The sequence below is a fragment of the Balaenoptera musculus genome, chromosome 6 (genome assembly GCF_009873245.2).
Source record: "Balaenoptera musculus isolate JJ_BM4_2016_0621 chromosome 6, mBalMus1.pri.v3, whole genome shotgun sequence".
Taxonomy (NCBI): domain Eukaryota; kingdom Metazoa; phylum Chordata; class Mammalia; order Artiodactyla; family Balaenopteridae; genus Balaenoptera; species Balaenoptera musculus.
In genome coordinates, this window is record NC_045790.1 from 88,371,513 (window position 1) to 88,391,142 (window position 19,630).

General features: G+C 46.6%; 1 protein-coding gene across 6 annotated transcripts in view; it reads right to left on the minus strand.

Annotated features, from left to right (window-relative positions):
- ABCA1 (ATP binding cassette subfamily A member 1) overlaps window positions 1-19,630 on the minus strand; it is a 176,655-nt gene that overhangs the window by 18,133 nt on the left and 138,892 nt on the right. For all 6 annotated transcript variants that reach the window (XM_036855459.1, XM_036855458.1, XM_036855455.1 and 3 more), the window contains 16 exons: window positions 18,793-18,935; window positions 18,434-18,571; window positions 17,347-17,567; window positions 16,045-16,117; window positions 14,898-15,100; window positions 13,533-13,581; window positions 13,227-13,340; window positions 12,005-12,153; window positions 10,199-10,323; window positions 8,820-8,918; window positions 6,158-6,347; window positions 5,053-5,147; window positions 3,785-3,817; window positions 2,498-2,603; window positions 1,575-1,649; window positions 435-604 (listed from right to left, as the gene is read on the minus strand). In XM_036855459.1, coding sequence (XP_036711354.1) covers window positions 435-604; window positions 1,575-1,649; window positions 2,498-2,603; window positions 3,785-3,817; window positions 5,053-5,147; window positions 6,158-6,347; window positions 8,820-8,918; window positions 10,199-10,323; window positions 12,005-12,153; window positions 13,227-13,340; window positions 13,533-13,581; window positions 14,898-15,100; window positions 16,045-16,117; window positions 17,347-17,567; window positions 18,434-18,571; window positions 18,793-18,935 — 1,983 coding nt within the window. The remainder of the gene's footprint in view (window positions 1-434; window positions 605-1,574; window positions 1,650-2,497; window positions 2,604-3,784; window positions 3,818-5,052; window positions 5,148-6,157; window positions 6,348-8,819; window positions 8,919-10,198; window positions 10,324-12,004; window positions 12,154-13,226; window positions 13,341-13,532; window positions 13,582-14,897; window positions 15,101-16,044; window positions 16,118-17,346; window positions 17,568-18,433; window positions 18,572-18,792; window positions 18,936-19,630) is intronic.

The following is a 19,630-nucleotide window of genomic DNA, read 5'->3' on the forward strand; positions in this document are numbered from 1 at the left end:
TCGCACGAACCGAAGACCCAACACAGCCAAAAATAAATAAATAAATAAAGTAGCTATAAAAAAAAAAAAAAAATTAAAAAAAAAAAATAGTGATTTCAAAACAAATGAAACTGATTTTTTTATTAAACACTGTGTTAAGGGTGAGTTAAAATATTTTAGAATTATATTAACAATTTAACTTACTTTTTGTGAATTCCCTAAATGTAATAATGGCTTTCATATATCAGAGTCATGTATCTTCTGCAGTTTAATCCCTGCCCAGCCAATTCATAAACTGATCATTTTCTGTCGAGAGCCTGGACCAACCCAAACATACCATAATGAACCTGTTTCCCCAGCTGTTACTCTACAACCAGCTTCATACTTCCTTCCCCTGCTCCATGATTCCCCCAAACACCCTCTCCCTCTCCCAATTCAGACACAGTGATACTTACAGAGCCACTTCCGAGAGCTGCTGCTTGGTGAGGTTCAGGGGGTGATTGAAGGCAGTAATCCCATACTGGCTAGGGTTCTCTCCCTTCTGCAGGTTGGCCCGGAGAATGGCATTGTTGATGACATTCAAGAAAGAGCTGATGGCGTGCCAGCCCTTGTTGTTGAACCACACCTGAAATAAAACATACCAGGTGCGAGGTACTGCTCCCAAACCCTGCTCCCGGAGGTAGGTGCACACACACAAAACATGCATGTGCACTCCAGAAATTCCAGTCATACCACGAGACAAAACATGATCAGGGAACATGGCAAAGAGGTAACAGCGGCCAGGGTGTGCCCAGCACTGACCGTGTGGCCAGGCGCTGTGCTACCTTTAACTCATTTAACCCTCACCATAGCTTTGAGGTAGCCACGATTACTGCCTGCATTTTATAGATTAGGAAACTGAGGCTTAAACAGGTTAAGTAACTCGGTCAAGTTCATAATGGTTCCCCTGGCGTGACTGGTGGCAAAGCAAGTTCTCTTCATCATCATATTGTACAGCCTCACCAGTAAAATTAAGAGATATTTCTGTCATGAATCAATGTTATCATGAGCTGAAAGTACTTCAGGGGAACATAGGGATTATTGTTCATCAAAAAGCTATTGGAGGGGGCTTCCCTGGTGGCGCAGTGGTTGAGAATCTGCCTGCCAATGCAGGGGACATGGGTTCGAGCCCTGGTCTGGGAAGATCCCACATGCCGCGGAGCGACTGGGCCTGTGAGCCACAATTACTGAGCCTGCGCGTCTGGAGCCTGTTCTCCGCAACAAGAGAGGCCGCGATAGTGAGAGGCCCACGCACCGCGATGAAGAGTGGCCCCCGCTTGCCACAACTAGAGAAAGCCCTCGTACAGAAACGAAGACCCAACACAGCCATAAATTAATTAATTAATTAATTTAAAAATGGTCCACATCAAAAATCTTAAAAAAAAAAAAAAACAACTTTAAAAGCTATTGGAGGGAATTCCCTGGTCCAGTGGTTAGGACTCGGTGCTATCACTGCCCTGGGGACCGGGGTCAATCCCTGGTTGGGTAACTAAGATCCCTCAAGCAGCAAGGAGCGGCAAAAAAAAAAAAAAAGCTATTGGAACAAAGGGCTTTACCTTGACATTATTCTTCGTGTCCAGTCCTGTCATGAACCTTCCCAAGCTGCTGAGAAATCGATCTGCAGAACTGTCCTGTGAATGACAGAAAGCTGCCTCAGCGGGATGGTTCACAGGGGAGGGCAACAGGAAGTCTGGAGTCTGTGGACAATGGGACAACCTTGTGAAGGGCAACACTGCCACTGCGTCATTCATTGAAATGAACCTTGAAGCCACTGAATAACTGGCTCCTGAGAAACAAGGGACCAGAAGTCTAAAGCAGTGTTGTTGCCAAGAGCCACAGGTCTTAAAGGAACCAGAGGGAAACCCTGTGACTCAAAGTCCCAAGATGTAGATGTCTGGCTGTAACTGGTGGTGAGGATTCTTCACCGTGCTCCCTTGACATCCTCCTAAGACCCAGAACTACACTCAATATGCAGATGCATCAGACATGGGCTCTGTGCCTCAAGGGCAGAGATACAGACTCTAAGACAATCCCTGCTGTCTGTGACCCTAGAGGCCATATCATCTGACCTCCTCAATTCAAACTTAGAAATGAGGAACTTGAGATACAGATAAATGAAGTGAATGCTTATTAGGTACTAAAACTAGCTGCCAGGTTAAAGAAAATGATTCATTTCCTGTTTAACCAGAGATTGTTTCAGAAAAGTATGTTTGATGCCCAGTTTATTTATCCACTGGCTATGCTTAAGTTATTGAGAGATTTAAAATCTCTGCATTTGTTTTTGATCTGCACTTTCAGATAGTAAATAACATACTGAGTAGCTCAGTCTTGGCTGGCCCAAGATCACTAAATGCCCAGTGATGGCTTTGTATTTGAAAGTCTTAAACAATAAGCTGCCAGGTGATCATCTACCTGCCAACTACTCCCACGTACTAGCAACTCATTTTCTGTCCGACATGTCTTGGGATGGATACCGTACCTTGGCCACCTTCAAGTGTTTCTTCATTTGCTTGATGGCATCATTAACTTCTTCACTCGGAGGCAGTGATTGAGAATTACTGGCACCCAGGGAAAATCCACCATACCTAAAAGAACAGCCTGATATTAAAACACAGGCGGTGTGGGATCCAATAACATTCAGCAGCAGACACCACGTAAGTATGTAATGCTTCCTTTAGATGAACTGCCTGTTCAAAGTAGGACGCAAGTAAGACTCAGAGAAAGTTTCACCTTGGCCTCCTCTAATGGATTCTGGCAATCTCTTAACTCTTCTGTCTCCTGCCCAAGTGGGAGGGACCTGGGTCTGATTATACATAGAGTGAGACATCTGAGATGTTGAGGAAAGAATGCTCATCCATCTCACAGATGCTCCTCCCACCCCTGGTGGCTCTGGCCTGAACGTGGGTCTCCAGGCAAGCAGATGGGAAGTCAGGATGAGCAGTGAAGACACTGACCAGAGAGGCCTGAAAGGGTTTAGAGACAGGCCGTGGCTCTGCCATAGCAGGAGAACCACGAAAGGTCCTGCATCCGCCCTGCTCAGTTACTCAGTAAGTCCTGGCTCTTGGAGAAAAGCCAAAGAAGGAAGACGGGAGGCAGGGACAAAGAGCCATGTTTTGAGGCAGCCATGTAAGGTATCTCATTTCTCATGAGAACTGATGGACTTCAAGGATCCTTCCTTCTTTTCTTCCCCAGTCCCATCTGCTTCTTCAAAACTTAGAGGGATATGGGCAGGGGTGGAGGTGGAGGGTGGGTCGGAGACAGCCTGACTGCAGCACAGGAGAGAATGATTCTTGCTATCCTGATGGAACTCTGGTTTTATTTTCTAATAGAAACATCGTTATTTAAAAAAAACTCAGAGGGATAAATGAGTTGAAATACAATGAACATAGATGGTCTTGATGCCTCTTATTTCATCTAAGACCTCCTTGGTTATTCCAAAGACCTGAAAAATTGTCCTTGAGTCACTAGGACTCCTAGGAATTTGATTTGGTAAGTTTAACTAGCATAGGTTTTCCCTCAAAACATCGTGCTTCCTGTCAAGTCCCTAGAGACCCACAAGGAACTTCTAAATCTCCTCAAGGACATCAGTGTGCCAAATATTCCAAAGGCCTCTGAAGTGGCAGCTGGGCACTGAGCAGAAATGCTAAAGGCAAAACAATCCCTAAACTAACAACTTCCCGGGATCCAAGAAAACTACATCAAAATCATCCTCCTGAACTTTAGGAGTCAAGGAAAATGAAAAGAAGGCACAGCGAGGTCAACTTACCTAAACTCGTTCACCCAAATCTTGTTCTTTAAGCTGCAGAAGGCCAACGACAAAGAAACCAGAAATCAGTGCAAAGAAACATTGATCCTATTCCTGATGATGCAAAAGGAGTAAATATCTACTTGAGGATACAACAAAGGGCAGAAATAACCCTACGGTCAGGCTGGTGCTATAGGGTCTTGTCAATGGAAAGAAGTCCTAATCAGCATGTCTTTTCTTCTCCCCATATTAAAACCTTATTATTTATATGAAGGTCATGCCTTATATTAAGAACAACTCAAAAACCAACAGAGGTGATCAAACTAGAAACTTTTTTAAATTCAAAATAATAGGTCAATTATGGATGACATATGGAGAGGTTATGCCTCTTTCTTGGAAACTCACAGTAACTGTCATTCAAGCATACCCTTGTCATTAAAAGTCACTAGAACTCCTAACTTAGGGGCCCAACTAACCAAGCTGATAGGAAGGAAGCTAGAACAAACATTTTCTGAGCATCAACTAAATACAGCAGTCCCCCTTTATCTGGAGGGGATACATTCCAAGACCCCCAGCGGATGCCTGAAATCATGGATAATACCGACCCCTACATATACTATGTTTTATCCTATGTCTCCTGTTAATTTCTTTGAAGGTCAATAGGGCCACTATTATGTAAAATAAGGGTTACATGAACACAAGTACTGTAATACAGTGACAGTCAATCTGATAACCAAGAGGGCGTGTGCAGGTAGTATTTGTGGCACGGATATGCTGGACAAAGGGACGATTCCCATCCCAGGCCCCAGGAAGCTATATGGCTCTTCCAAGGCTCCAGAGCCAAGACAGGCCGTTAAGTTGGGCCAGGGCTCTCTTTATAATGCCATATATTATCATTCATTCCATCCATGAGAGGTACTTCACATGTATCATTTCATTTAATCCTCATGACAAACTAATAAGAGCAACATTATTATCACATTTTATACAACCTAAGGCTTTAATAGGATAACTGGCTGCCCGTGGTCAAAAATGCTAATAAGCAGCAGAATTAGAATTTGAATCCAGATTTATTTTCATCCTGGAACCATGCAACCTCAGTCTTGAAGCTGAATGCTCATAATACTTCCAATCATCTTTTCTAGTTTGAAAGAATATCCTAAACTTCCAAAAGACAACATCAGGTCAAAATGTGATGTTCCCCCCCACTACTCAATCTACTATTTTTTGGCTTTTACTTCCTCTGATCAGTAATGATTAAGCAGGCGCCAAGTTTAGTAAATAATGACCTTTTGGCTATGATCTGCACATATGTCTTCACCAGATAATCCGAAATGTTTCTTCCCGTCAGGTTCTGAAGGATGTCCGCAGTGTTCTGTTTTCTCTGTTATCACAGAAAAACCAAGTGCATGTGTCTTTATGGACCAGAATTGGAATAGAAAACAAATCAAGGACAACAATGACACATGTCCCTCAAACATGTACCACAGTGTGACCAGACTCTGCCCACAGGGCCCAGGCTCTGCCATCAGCCAGCCACCAAGGCCTGATCCACTCTGCTCTCAGCAGGGCCATTCACTTACGGCAAGCCAAGGAGAGCCCCAGCAAATTATTCTGAACAACTATGAAGTATCAGAATAGACTGTGAAGTATCATTCTTTATGGTTACAAAAGGATTTTAGGGAGCAGCACCATTGACCATGCCTAGTGAATTCTTCTGTTCATTGGAGTTAGACTGATGAAGAGATGAGCTCTTATTTTAAAGAAAGGTAACCAAGAAGGACTGCTTTAAGTTTTCAACACCATTTGAAATTCCTTGTCCTCACCCTGCAACCTGGACGCTGATAAGGCAGCAGAGAGACAGCAAAAGCAAGCCTCTTCCTGATATCATTCTCAGAAAAAATGGCTCAGAACTGTTTCCCACACTCAGAGTTTCAAAGGATGTCAGAGTTGTAAGGCCCACAAGTTTTATGGGCGAGCCTCCCTAATTCAGCGGTGAGGAAACAGGCCCAGGGACTCAGAGTGACCTGTCCAAGGTCACCAGCTCATCTGTGGCAGAGGCAGAGATGAAGCTGGGCTTGTCACAGTCTGTCCTGTGACACCAGAGAGTCCACAGTGTGCCTTCCACAGCTCATTGATCCAGAGTGTTGCATTCTGGTTGTACCTCGAACCAGTAAGGAAACTAGGCTGACTTCAAAAGAGAGAAGCAGGCTAAGCTCCCTCAGACACAGGAACAATATGCTCCAAGCCCCCTCCTCTCAAAACTCACATGCTTTTCCCTATGACAAGAATCAAGACTGAAAGAGACCCTCCTGACATGGCAGGTCACCCATGCCTTCTCCCCAAGCCCACCCTGCACCCCACCTGAACGGTCACACCCTGAAAGTGACTCACTTGTGGAGGAGGCAGCCCCCCAGCCCCCAGGGGACACACGGGCAGCATCTTCTTGATTCTGTCGCTGCTACACTGGCAGGTGGGGGAGGGGTTCTCCATCGTCCAGTTCCCATTTCTGAAGAGGTCCGTGATGGTCTTGGGGACTGGGGTGGTGGTCCACTCCTTCTCCCCCACCGAGCAGGGCATGTCTCTGCAAAGGGACATCAAAGGTAGGATCACCCAAAAGGGCCTGGCCTCTCCTATTGCCTCAGAGCACAGGACCAATCAATAACAACTGCAAACATGCATCTATCCCCTCATCACTTGGTTATTTGATCCGCCCCACAGACTTGTAAGCTACAAACTCATTTACAGTGAAGGATGATGGAACACAAAGAGGGCCTAAATGCTCATATACTGAACTCACGTCAATCCAATCACCAGCATTCAATCACTCACCCACGTGTTCACTCAACAAACATTCACTGTGCATCTACTATGTGCCAGACACTGTCCTGCATATTTGAGAATTTGGGGTGAAAAGACAAAGTCTCTGCCTTCATGGAGTTTGTGTTCCCAGGAAAGAGTTTGATAACAAACAATTAAATCATATGATCTTAGATAGCCAAAAGTGAAGCAAAATAAAGGCAGAGTGACTGGTCAGAAAGGACCATCTGAAGAGGTCATATACTTCAGCCAAAACCTAAATGATGGGAGAGAACAAGCTAGGCAGGGATTCAGGGGAAAAATATTACAAGCAGAAGCAACAGAGCACAGGTGAAAAGGTCCCGAGTGTTCTACATTTAAGGAACAACAGGAAGGCAGTGGGGCTGGAATCTGATGAGCTACCAGGGAGAGTGATGGGGGATGAGGAGGAGAGGGAGGCAGGAGTCATAGGACATAGGCCTGGGAAGGAGTCTGCATTTTATGCTCAATGTGCTGAAACCTGGTGGAGAGTGTCAGGATTCACTTTATGTTTCAAAATGAGTAGAGGATTTTGGGGAGTGAATGGGGGTGACAGTTGTTGGCCCATGAAGAGCTAGACTGTTTGCAAGCATCCCAGGTAACTAAAGACAGGCCTTTATGTCTGACGTGAGCTCTGAATCACTGTGATACCATCAGTAAGTCACTTGCCCTCTCAGGGCCTATTTTCTCCACTAGTGAAACAGAAGTATGAAATGACTTGTCTCAATAAGTCACATTTCAACAAGGCATTTCTAACATCCCTTCCAGTTTCAGAACTCTACAATATGAAGCAGAGCCACAGTCTTTAGATGATTCTTCTATCAAATGAACAGTTTTGTGGATTGCCCTCTAGTTCTCTCTTTAAAGCACCTGGACTAAATGGAAAAGTCAGACTAAGATGGTGTCGTCCTGAAGCTCACGCTCTAAAACCTTCACAAGATCACTGGCTGAGATCAGTTCTACTACTTTCTGAAAAACCTAACAGTCTCCACAGTGGGGCCCTTACATCAGACGGACCCCAGTACACGTCAGTGGGTGCTCTGCCCCCAGGCTGCGAGCCTGTGATGTCAGGCCTGCACCTCTCAATGCAGACCTGGCTCCTACAGATCCTTCCTTGGCTGGCATCCATCTGTGAGTCCATACTGTTGAGCTGGCATGTGATGAATCCACCTACTTGTGTTATTACCTCATCTCACTCTCCTCTCTCGCCTACAGAGAACTTCCAAGTGGAATCTCATTAAAAGTCCTGTGAAATCTCTGAGCGTCTCCACCTTGGTCACCTTGTTTTTTAGGAACTGATACTGACTGTCAGGAATTACCACTTAGCAAGTGTTAAGTACTAACAAATGTTCAGTAAGTACTCAATTGATAAGCGCTAACAAGTACATAATGGCTATCCACTTAGCAATCTGTTCTAAAACCTGGCACACACAGGTGGTATGCTCACTGGTCTGTCTCCTGCAAGCTCACTATCTTCCCTTTAAAACCTGGAATTCAAGTTAGGCCTTCTCCAATCTTTCCACACCTTCCCACACTCTCCATAATTCCTCAGTCTGTGGTTAACAACCTACCTGAGCCTGGAAACTTGAACCTGCCTCTACCATCATTGGGTTCTCTCAGAAGCTCCTCACCTCTCTTCATTGTCTTTACTCACAAAGATCTCTGGACGTGCCTTCCTCCCATGTACACGTAGAGTCGTATGGGTATTTCACTGAATTTATTTATACACTGCCTACTTTTTTTTAAAGGACTTTGAAGGAGAATATGATAAAAATATGCAACTCTGAAAGAAGAAAATGTCCATTTTTATAAAAACTATGCCATCTTTTCAGGCTTTTAGAGTGAAGAAGCTGATCAACAAAACTGCAAATTATACATAATGGGAGCCTGTCTCTGCACTTAGGTATAGGAGCTGGAGAAAAGGGATCAGTATAAAGGACTATTTAAATTAAATATTCATTTCTAAAGCAGTAAACAAATGTCTATAGTCATTTGCCTGGCAAGATGCTGGAAGATTCTCCTAGTCTGTTATGTTTGTTCCTAGATGGTCTGATTAAACCACTATATTAACTTTTTTAAAATAAAAAAATGTTTCAAAGGGCAAATGATGGTAGTCACCATGTGGCATAACAAATGATAAAAGCAGTGTAGAGATCAAACCAGGTGACAAGCACAAGAAGCCAGCCGTGGAGGGGCTCACGGCTCAAGTGGCACTCACGGGATTGGGTTTCCTTCCATACATCGGGTCCCGAAGCCAGGCTTTCCAGTGAGAGCGCTCAAGAGCTCCTGGGTGCTCACGTCCTCAGGAGCGTCATTACTGTAGGCACACGAGAGGCAGCCAGCTCAGCAATTCATTAAAACCATGAATCGGGAGGAAGAAGGCCATTTTTGTTTAATTAAACACTTTATTAAGTACTTCCTGTGTGCCAAACTCTTGAAACGGAAATGAATAAAACACAGAACCCACCCACAAGGAACTCAGCCTCTGGCCATATATTTGGTATCAAGGTAACATACAGCACTCCGAAGTGGAGCTTGTGTAAATAAGTTATATGTATAGAGATGTGCACACGCATGTGTACACACCCACCCACATATATACACACATTTACATATATATTTTAATGTGAAGTACATGAATTCGTGAAAGATCAGTATTTCAAAGGTACTTTCACAATTATCCATTAGGCATAGACAACAGGGATTTTCTAGGAAAGGGCGGGCTGATTTTATGGGCTGAATGTTTGCACGGACAACTGGAAAACACAAACGATGATGGATACAGGTTACAAACACAAAACAAGCCCATGTGTTCCACAGCCGCGGGCAATACAAGGTCAGCAGCTTGGAAAGGAAAGAAGAAAGTAAATCTGCACTAAATAGGAAGGAAGCATGGGATTAGAGAAAAAGAGACTGATTCACATGTTTATATATATATATATATATATATTTTTTTTTTTTTTTCTTTAAAGCTTCCCTTTGACATCACTGACACACTTCCCCGATCGAAAGATCTGCAAATACTATGGGACTGAGGAAAACTCCTGTATAACGTGATGCAGAAATTCCTTTGTCCTTTTGTTTGAAGCGCTGGATTGTTACAGAGTAGCTGGTATTTTGGTCTAAAAACCAAACACTAGCTAGCTATTATCTATAAGCTAAAAGACTAAATAATACATACACGAATTGCATCATGCAGAAAACAAGAACCTGGAGGTGCAATGCTCTGAGTGTATGGAAGCCATGTGTTCAACTACAGAATAAAGACACAGCTATGAAAATCCAAATGTATTATAGCTCAATCATAGATTTTTTTTGCAAGGGCAGATTACTTACATAAAACACATATGTTCCTTACAACAGCGTATAAAGAGGAATGGAGTTTAAATGCGTAAGAGGACTGGCCTGTTAGTTCAGGTTTTGTTCACCGCTGTCCGTTGCATCTAACATGAGTTTGTGTGAGGGCTGTAGCCACAGCTGATAAATCCATGCCCCTGTGTAACTCTCGAGTCCCCCTCCCCTTGGCCCTCAGCACAGTAAACACCCTGGTCGGCCTGAGGTCTCCTCCCACCTTGGGCGCAGAAGGCAAACGCATACCTGACAAACGTGTACTGTTCGTTGTACATCCAGGGTTGAAGTTCCAGGCTGGGGTACTTGCCAAAGGGTGGCACGATCAAGCTGAACACCAGGGCAATGCAGACAAACACAGCTGGCAGGACAATCTATAACCAGGGGGTAGGAGGGAAGAGAAATCGCAGGAGAAGGACAAGGGTTAGAAAGAAGGCCACAGGGCAAGGCCCTGTGAGTCCAGCCAGGCTCTCAGACCAGCCATCACTCGAGTGTGCACAGGGCGCAGCTCCACCAAGGCATTCTTGGCAGGTTGGAAGCAATGGAGACTGAAATCTAAACCCCTTCCCTCCGGGGCATTTCTGGAAGCTGGCAACACAAGGCCAGAGGCTGTGGCCCCCTGACAGGGGCACCGAGCTGAGAACTTCACAGAGTAAACAGTGGTCACATGTCAGGGTGACTTAGAACACCAGGTCCCTCTTCTCCCTGAAAACCTGAGAAAGACCACACTGGTCATGAGCCCAGCTCAGCTCAGACGAAAGCTGAGAGCCGAAGCCTGGACCAGAAGCCAGAAGACCTGCAGTTTTGTTCTGTCTCTACTGTAATTGTATCCATGTGAAGCCACATCCCCTATGGCCTCAGTCTTCTCATTTGTAATCTGCAGACAGACTAGGTGACCCATTCAGATCCCATACTTTGATAAAACCACTCTACAGCACTGTCTCCATGGAAAGGGAACAGCAGCTATTTCTTCCCCCGATGGCCTCAAAAAGCATGATTAATCTAAATCCTTACTAAACCACCTTAAACTTTACACCTGTACCTTCTCTGAAAACAATGACTTGTACATACTTTATAAGCAAACTCTAAGCTCCTTCCATTTATTCCTGAGAAATTTATCCGTTTAAAAAAAAAAAAAATCCAAATGATGCCCCTGGTTCTAATGTTCTTGCATTTCAATGCAGAAAATTAATCACTAGGTGATTAATTCCATGGGAAAAAACTGTATGAGCATTATCTCATTTAATTATCATTACAACCCTAAGTAGTAATATCATTATCACCAATCAACAAACAAGGTAACTGGGGCTCAGGGAGACTAAGTAACTTGCCCAAGGCCAAAGAGACAATAAGTAGCAGAACCAGAATTCAAACCTAAGTCTATATGCTCCAAACTCATATTCTGTGCATTACTCACGTAGTCTGTAGAGAAGAATCTCTGTAACTTCTTTATACTTCTTGATTTTATAGAGTGGAATAATTTCATCCCTCCTAACCCAGCAAGTTAGCGTGCAAACACTGACATGCAGGCAAGAGTGTAATGAGTCTTCTCTGTTTATCATTTTTTTTGGTCTGACCTCTGGTTATCTTTTCTATCAGTTTTCAGATAAACATCAACTTAGAGAAAAATCAAGTTTCCAATAAGTTCATATGTTGAGTGCATCTGGGCATATCATCTCTGAAGTTATGAAAGTATAATTTGCCCAGCCAGTTTTTCTAAACTTTGTCCTTGTTATACTCTCCTTTACGATAAAACTAACACACACGGTAATTACTAATGTGAGGCCCATTCTAAGCACTTATTCATTTTAATCTTCATAACAATTATATCATAGGTACTATTGTTATCCCCATTTTACAGATAAGGACACTGAGGCTCAGAAAAGTAACCTGCAACAGACACGTGAGTGCAAGAAGCAGAACTGGGATTGAAATACAGATAACCTGGCTCCAGTGTCCATCTTATAACAGTGATGCTGCCGTGTCTTCACTGGTCAGGGAGCCTGCAGCCCTTCAAGGAAGACTGAGTCCTTGGCCTGGAACAGCACTTCTCACCTGAGCAAAGAATCCCTTCCGACTCCGTCTGGCAATCAGCAGCCTCTTCCACAAAAGGGCCCCAAACTGCTGCTGTGTGAGTTTCCAGCCCTTCACCTGGTAGGAGCCTTTGCCGTCCATCCCGCTGAGCAGGTCTGTTTCTCTGGATTCTGTGGAGAGCCAACACTGAAGGTCATCTGTTATATCAGGCATTTTTGACACCCCCGCGCTCCTCCCTCCAGCATCTTCAGCAACACCTTGGAGGCTTGCGTTTGAAGGTAAAAGTAAAGGAGTAAAGGGCCTTGGTGACAAATTCACATCCAAGGAAAAGTGATGACCCCAAATGTATGACAGCAGCAGTCTCTGCCTCTGGGTTCTTATCTGATGAGCACAGAAAAATGAAGGTGCCTTGAGACAGCTGAAGAGAGATGTTCACACATAATGGTGTTACATCAAGCCATTCAGATGAATCAAGTCATCCTCAGTTTCTTACAGAATATTCTACAAAACAGGCCACGTAAGTAGGCTGACATACTTGAGAACACACAATAGCAATTTGTCTCCCATTTATTCTATTTTTGGTAAAAGGTAGACACATTCCAGTGATCTAAGCACTAACGATGTATGAAGTTAGGGAGAACATGAGAGTCACACACTCACGTGGCACAGGGATGGGAGAGTCAGGAAGGTTTCTGTTCCGAAAAATTTTTATAGAAATCCTTGTCTTAAACAAACCATTTCTAACTGCGGTGGCTTGACATCTCACCAATATTTGCTCCATTTCCTGCCTCCCCCTTCTCCATCCCAGTCAAATACACAGGGATACACTCATCCAAAACAGCTAAGTCTAAGGGTCCAATTAACTCTAAAAGCAAATTCACCTCGCTCTTTCAAAATCTTCCGTCCACTCAGAGAACATTTATTCAACAATTAAACACCTCATGAACGCAAGAAAAGATAAGAAATGGATTCAGAGGATTGAGGGGCCATCTTTTGATGTGTGTGTATCTTGAGAGAGCGATCTCAGTGCAGTGAAGGAAGTGGTGAGGACAGGCTCTTTCAGGTTTGACTGTATGCACAACCCTGAAAAGGGGAAAGTGGCTTTTTTCATTTTCTCTCTTCCCTTTGGACCCTGTAGGCATCTATCATCCTGGTTCAAGGACCTCGAAAGATAACACCTGAGAAGAACATAAGAGAGAAATTCACTTCCTAGCAACGGAATGAAGATCTTGCCCAAACGGACCTGGATCTATGTCGGAATCATTCGGATCAACAGCATCATCTTCAGTAAATGGGCGAAGACAGCTCTGCTTGTCCCCGAAGACCCGTCTGTTTCGTCTTGCGGGTAGGGTGCCATCTGAAGGCAAAAGGAAGGAACCCCATGTTTCATTTTATTTGTAACAAAACAAACTCTGAATCTGTAACAAATCTATACACTAAAAGTAAGAATGTCATAAAACAATTTGAAGGGAAAGGCACAAGCCTGGTGAGCTAAGACAGCCTACAGGGGGCACAGCCCAGAGAATGTGCAGCCCCCCTGGAGGGTTACCTGAGGTCTCAGCATCCACCCCACTCTCTTCAGCCACTTTGAGAAATATCTGAAAAATAAGAGTGAGTGAGAGTGTCATAAGCACCACATTGTGAGAGCAACTGCCATGATTATTACGTGACTGAATGGTATGCTAGCCCCTAAAGACAAAACGTAGAAGACTCATTTATTGATAACACTTTGTCAGAGTCACTTGGGAGAGAAGCCGTTTTTACCAGAGAACATTTCCCCAGTGGTGAGAGCTATCAATCCAGACAGTCATTTCAAATTAAAGCTATGACATGAGGACACTGCGGAAGGAGGAATTTGTTCTGAACCTACAGGGAATGAGCCAAGTGGCTTCTTCCAAGTCTATGGCCCCAAATCTTTGAGTAGGCTAGCACCATGATAGGTTATCCGAGACAGGATGATCAAGAGAGGAGGGGTTCCCATCACTAGAAATGTTATGGCAGGGATTCCAACATCAGAAAACAATCTGAACTAGACCAATGATTCCCAAACTCTGATCTGCCCAGATGCTGCCCAGGAAGCATGCAATAAAAGCACAGACATCAAGGCCTTACCTCCAGAAATTCTGATTCAAAGACCCTGGAGCTGAGCCTTGGATTTTTTTTTTTTTTTTAAACATCTTTATTGAAGTATAATTGCTTTACAATGGTGTGTTAGTTTCTGCTTTATGACAAAGTGAATCAGTTATACATATACATATATCCCCATATCTCTTCCCTCTTGCATCTCCCTCCCTCCCACCCTCCCTATCCCACCCCTCTAGATGGTCACAAAGCACCGAGCTGATCTCCCTGTGCTATGCGTGAGCCTTGGAATTTTTATTGTCAATAATATTCTCAGATGATTCTGCTGCACAGTCAAACCTGGAGACTACTGGGCCAGACAATTTTATACCCCTTCCAGCCCTTGAGGTCTCTCTCAAGAGAGGCACTGCTTACACAGTAATGGAGTATGAGCTTTGAAGCCCAAAACCCCTGATTCTGAATCCTTGCTTGGCATCCCTGAATGTCAACTTTCTCATCTTGTTATGAGGATTAAATGAAGTTATAATGATTGAAAAAAACAAAACACACCAAGGTTAGCACATGGCACGAGTAGATTTTCCATAAATGTTGGCCATTTCCAATGCATGGTCATGACACAGTCATACCGGGGAGCAATCCTAATACTTCTTTCCTACATCTCCCACTACAACCTTAAAGGGCTAACTGGAACCAACACAACCCAGATGCCAACGACCTAAGCACTCAGTGCCTAGGTCCATGGTGATCCTATTCCCAGTGGGCATGCAGGCTGCCTGTCTGGCCCCGGGATCGTTGGCCCTGCTACATCCTGACAGCCAGCCACCGAACTTACTTCTTCCAGGGTAGTCTCTGAGATTCCATAACTGGAGATGCCCAGGTCTGAGAGCCGGTCATCAATCTCATGGAAGAGTTCCACAAAGGCCCCCTCTTTGGCGGCTTCATAGGGCAGCACGTAGGTCAGCTCATGCCCAATGTCTTCCACCAGCCGGGCCTCGGCCACATGCTTCCTGATGAGGTTGGAGATTGCGGAGACATCTGTAGGGACCAAAGAACAGACACGGATCAGCCAACTCCGAGGCCCCCCATTAGGGGCCAGCCGCTCTCCGCCTTCTCCCTTGCCTACTCCTCAGGAGCCCGCCTGCCCACACAGCACACATGGCCCAGACACTTAAGTCATTCCATGTGTTCACCTCTGGCCTGAGAGTTCCTGGGGGCGGAGGCTGGGTCTTATTCACCTTTGTATCACCAGAGCCAGGCACAGTGTAGGTCCTCAGTGCATGGTGGGTGGCTGGATGGCCTTCTGAGGTTGAAAGCCTGGTGTCTATTGCCTAAGTGCTAGGATTCTTCAATGGAAAGCTTGACTAAAGGAACTGTAAAAGATTCTTCACCTTTCTCTAACCTTTTAAAGGAGGCTCCTTCTATTTACCTCAATAGAGGGTTAATCAAACAGGGCATGGAAGGAGAGCCAGAGGCTTCCTGGGAACAGCCAGCTGTTAGGATGGGGAAGACAGGGCCAGGGTAAAGGCTTCTGTTCCATTTCTGTTATTGGTGACACTGGCCTCCTACACACACCTCCCGAGGGAAATCCAGCGGGCTGCTCCTCTCCTGGGCACTCACCCTCCCTAGGCACTGAACCCCAATCCCTCCACCATCAGCTTGGCTACTCAGCTCCTCATCCCTGGTCTCCAGTGTCCAGTGTGCAGCCAGACCCACTCCCCTAAGGGATCCCCCCACCCCCAATCATCTCAGCGCTCTGGGACACTGCCCTGCCAGCTCCCAGACCAAGCCCCAGGCTCCCCGGCAAGCGTCAGGCCGATCCGCCACCAAGCTGCACCCTCTCCCGCAGCCGCCCAGCCCCAGCCCAGCAGCAAACCTTGAGTCAGCGCCACCAGCCTCTGCACCTCTCCTCCTCTGCCTCCACTCTGCCCAGCTGGGGGAAGCTCAGGCACCACCTGAATAAGAAACCCCAGAGTCCTTACCGACGGTCAGCGTGTCACTCTCATGGTCGCTGCCCAGGCCAGCATCAGAACTGCTCTGAGAAACACTGTCCTCCTGATGGCAAAGAAGGAGGTAAGAATGGGTCAGGGACCGAGCAAGGTGCAGCCCCACCAGCTTCACCTGGGGGCTGCCGAGAAGCTCTATCGTGTGAGAACCGGAGCAAAGAGCTCCTCCTGGGAGGCACGCAGCTGGGCTGCCTTGGCTTCTGAGGCCACTGTCTGATCTGACACCTGGGCTGTGTGCACGGGAAGCAGAGCTCGCAAAAGCAGAGCTGCGGCCTGCCAGCGAGTGCTGTGACCAGGCCCTCATCGACCGTCTTGGGCATGGGGTTTACCTGCCCGGTTATCTAGCTCAGTGCTTCTCAAGCTTTAATTTGTGTTTCCTCACCAGAGGACCTTGTTAAAACGCAGATTCTAATTTAGTAAGTCTGAGCTGGGCCCAGGTTTCTGCATTTCTAACGAGCTCCCAAGTGACTGATGCTGCTTGTCTCAGACCGCACTTTGACCCACGAGACACTAGTTAAAAGGTAAATAAGTGGACAGGAGGTCAAGGTTGGGATGTAAGTGTTTTGGGCGCCAGTGTTTGAACACACAGATAAACCTCAGGCATGTACTGCAGTACAGGGGAAAATGTACCCGGTGATTGGGTTCTGGTCCCACCTCTGTTATTCACGTGCTGGGTGACCCTGAATAAACTAAATCCCTACAAGCCTCACTTCTCTCATCTGGGATAATAATTGCAATACCTTCTTCCCAGGGTTGCTCTGTACTTTGAGATGATAGATAAAAAAAAAAAGTTTGCAAATGATAACAATGTTACAACTATTATCCTGATTTTCTTTTATGGCCAGAGTCTGCCAGATTGAGTGTCTGGCATGAAATCGGCGCTCAATATATATGTGCTATTTTGTAGTTTAAAAGTTAAGGTCAATAAGATTTAAAGGTAACGAGCAGGCACAGCAGGGCATTCTTCAGCTAAGGATCTTAACTCTTGGTAAGTCTTTCTTCTTCAACAAAATTAAGTCCTCTAAGGGTCTTCTCCATCATCACTCATTGTGTCTCCATACGAAAAAGGAAAGGGGATTCAACAGAGCTAGCACCTTGGGAACAGAAGTCTCCAGAGATTTCCATGTAGGAGGTACAACGTGACTCCAAAGGGACACAGAGCAGGGAGATGGTGGCCTCAAGGTGGCAGAGTGGGGCAGATGTGGACAAGCCACTCACAGCCAATGAGTCCTGACTCCCCGGACCCGGCACCAGCCCAGCACTGAGACTGCAACTCACCTTTTTCAGGTACGACACAGTGCTACTGCTATTTCTGCACGAGCTGAGGGAGGACTCCACGTCCTTCTTGACCAGGGTCAGGTAGTAACCTGTCCCCAGCTGGTTCTTCAGGAACAGGGAGGAGCCCACGCAGCACAGCTTCCCATGTGAAATGATGGCAATCCTGTCCCCCAGGATGTCCGCTTCATCCATGTGGTGTGTGGAGAGAATAATGGTGCGGCCTGCCGGGAACAAACACGAGGGCGAGGCACAGGTGAGGCCTGCTGTCCTCACTGGTCGCAGCGGCCACAACTACAGAAATACGAGCAGGGGAAAGCCTGGGAGAAAGACCCCGAGGCTTGTGTGCTCGTGACCCCCAGGATGGCAATGCTGTGAGGACGGCTGCTGCATCCTCATAGAATGAAGGACGGGAATGTTTATTTGGGAACTTGCTACATGCCAGCAGTGTGCTACGTGGTCTAGGTGCATTCTCATTTAACTTAATCCTCTGTAAGGTGGGCACTCCCACCATTATAGAGAAAGAAGCTGAGGCAAGTTAAATGACTTTTCCAAGGCCTCGGGCCAGCTTGAGCTGACTCCAAACCCGTGCCCCTCATACTGTACCACCTTGTGTACCTTCTACCCCTCTAAGCTGACTGCACCTCTCCCATCCATTCATGTATTCATCCACTCTGTCAGCACACAAGTTTAGTGCACCACGTGGGGACAGAGATGAAGGACAACACGGCCTCGGCTCTTGGGAATCTCAGTCTGTAGGAGACCATAATTATACTACACATGTGAGAGTTCTAGGCTGGAGGGAGCCCTGGGGGCCCATAGAGGATGCCCTTTATCCCCATTTCTCTTCTCCTTGCAGGCCCCTAGGGAATGAAGTGTAAACTTGCAGGGTCTTGGAAACCAGGCCTCCCACTTACACACCAGGGCTGAGGTCAGAGCTCAGCTCCACGTTTTCCTTGAAAGCAATTCTGTTGCTCTAGCAGAAACAGCCACAAGATACTCTTCCAGAGGCCCTCCCTCCCTCTCTCGCTCCTTTCCTCCCTCCCTCCCCATGCCAGCCCAGAAGGCAGAGTAAATACACATCAGTTACCTTGTCGATATTTCAGCAGCAGCTCCCATATTCCCCTGCGGGAGTAAGGGTCCACGCCGGCTGTGGGCTCATCCAGAATGACAACCTTGGATCCCCCGACAAAGGCCAAGGCCACAGACAGCTTTCTCTGCATTCCACCTATGGGAGAGAGGAGACAGGATCCAGGGCCAGCCCCAGTGAGTGACAGCAGAGGTGGCGAAGGAGGGATGGAGATGCCCTCCTGGGGACAAGCCCTAACACGTTTCTGACCCTCCCACTCCCCCGGGAAGCCGGGGACACGGCAGCAGCTGTATTTCCTGTGTGTGTGTAGTCGGGGGCGGCGGGGTGCGTTGGAGGAGGAAGGCAGCTCTGGGCCTCACCTGACAGCTGACTTGTTTTGCTTTTCAGTTTGCTTGGCGGCAAACCAACATCCAGGGCCATCTGCTCCATCTCTGCTTTCACGTGCTTCTCCGAGAGCCCTTTCAGGCGGGCGTAAAACCAGATGTGCTCTTCAACAGTCAGCCTGGGGACAGAGGGGCAGGTCGGCTCTGGGCCCCCAGGATGTACAGAACACAGTGCCTCCTCACCCAGAACACGACAGGCACATTTTTCTTTCCCCACTTTTTTTTTTTTAACTTTATCAATTTCTGAAAAATAATCTCCAGGAAGGATTCAAGGTAGAACAGCAGTGAGCAGTCACATGAGCTACTTGAGAAGCCAAAGCAGCAAGGCGACAGGTCACCTCCACTCGATTCCCCGCTGGCCTGGCCCCCGCGCATCAGGCAGTGGCAGATCCTCAAAGGGCCCTCCCCAAGGCCCCACCAACCAAGGAGCTGCCTCGGCCTTAGCCTGGAGCAGCTCTCCTGAACCTCGAAGGACTTCAGCCCTGAGAGAAGGGGGGACCCTGTGGAGGACACAAGCCCGGGCTGCTCACTGTAGATGAGAGGAAACCGGGGCCCAGAAGGGGGATGCCCTCGCCAAGGTCACAGAGCTCAGGTCTCTCTCTGCTCACCATGGCGGCTCCCTGCTTGGTGATGGGCAGGCTGAACGGGAGCAAAAGTTCTGAGCAGGAAACACGGGACCCACGTATCAAGGGCCCTGAGGTACTGCCAGGTGAGAGCTGTGGTGGTCTCAGGGAGGGTGTGCGGGGAGAGAGATGTCCTCACTCCAGAAGGACAGGAATGGACAGCACCGTTTCCCAGGCCTCCATCCACCAGC